The sequence below is a fragment of the Sinocyclocheilus rhinocerous genome, unplaced genomic scaffold (assembly GCF_001515625.1).
Source record: "Sinocyclocheilus rhinocerous isolate Xijiao unplaced genomic scaffold, SAMN03320098_v1.1 scaffold45, whole genome shotgun sequence".
Taxonomy (NCBI): Eukaryota; Metazoa; Chordata; class Actinopteri; order Cypriniformes; family Cyprinidae; genus Sinocyclocheilus; species Sinocyclocheilus rhinocerous.
The window spans coordinates 813418-814670 of record NW_015632734.1 but is presented as its reverse complement, the minus strand read 5'-3'; the positions used below and the strand labels follow the sequence as shown (position 1 = coordinate 814670).

Here is a 1253-nt window from a genome sequence, read left to right as displayed (position 1 = left end):
AAATAAAAGTTTTTGTTTACATAATATATGTGTGTGTACTGTGTATATTTATTATGTATATATAAATACACACACATGCATGTATATATTTTGAAAATATTTACATGTATCAATTTATATTCATATAATATTTATAATATATATATAAATATATTTAATATATAAACATATCATATTTTTCTTAAATAAATACATGCATGTGTGTGTGTGTGTATAAATAAATACATAATAAATATAATACACAGTACACACATATATTATGTAAACAAAAACTTTTATTTTGGATGCGATTAATCGCAATTAATCGTTTGAAAGCAGTAGTGATTTTACTAACTTTTTAGGCAGTTAGTTCCTCCATCAAACTAATTTTTAATACAATACAATCCCAAACGCTACCAAAGCCATTACGCTCTAAAATCACTACGCGAAGAACAAAGACAATAATGACTCTAGCACTTAAAAGTAAATAGACTTCACCCCAAAGACAAACACTGCATTCAGCTGAAACTAATATGACTTAATTACGTGACAATTTTCTCTTAAAGACATAGTCTATGAATTTCAGTTCACAAAAGCCGCTGTGAGAGCGCGCGTCTCTCTGCGTAATCGCGCTGCCCGGACTGGAGTCGACACACAGAGAGGCAATTAAAATGATTATCACACTGACAATTAAAGCATGTGTATGAAAAGCTCGGGCGACTCTCACTCCCACCTCTTTTTCAATCTTCAGAAGCTTTTTCACCGCCACCTCTTTGTCCTGCGAGAGCCAGCGGGCGCGATACACGCTCCCGAAACTCCCGCCGCCGCAGTTCTCGTAGAAGAGGATGTCATCGAATTTGATTTGCACAAAGGAGGTGCCCAGAGATGCCATGGCATAATGGCACTTAGAAACACACTTCTCTCCTGAAGAACCAAGAAAAGAGGACAGAATGAGAAGAGAGCGAGGGACGAGGCTCCTCAGAGGAGAGATGTTGTGATTTGATCTGCCACTGAGAGATCTGCTCACTTCTACTCCAGTGAACACACTCACACACACACACACGCGCGCGCCGCGAGCTGTCAGACAGAATCCACTCACTTACTCTAACAAGTTTTGCTCAAGCGTCACAGGCTGGTGTGTGAACGCGCTGTGTGTGTTTATGTGTTTTTGTGACGGCACCCATTCACTGCAGAGGATCCATTGCTGAGCAAGTGATGCAATGCTACATTTCTCTAAATCTGATGAAGAAACAAACTCATCTACATCTTGGATG

The 1253-nt window shown here is 38.6% G+C and overlaps 1 protein-coding gene across 1 annotated transcript in view; it reads right to left on the bottom strand.

The window, feature by feature from the left end:
• The window catches only part of LOC107742952 (mitogen-activated protein kinase kinase kinase MLT-like), a 47884-nt gene that overhangs the window by 44517 nt on the left and 2114 nt on the right, over positions 1 to 1253 (bottom strand). The window contains exon 2 of the mRNA XM_016556038.1: positions 713 to 903. Within this exon, the coding sequence (XP_016411524.1) occupies positions 713 to 903 (191 nt within the window). The remainder of the gene's footprint in view (positions 1 to 712; positions 904 to 1253) is intronic.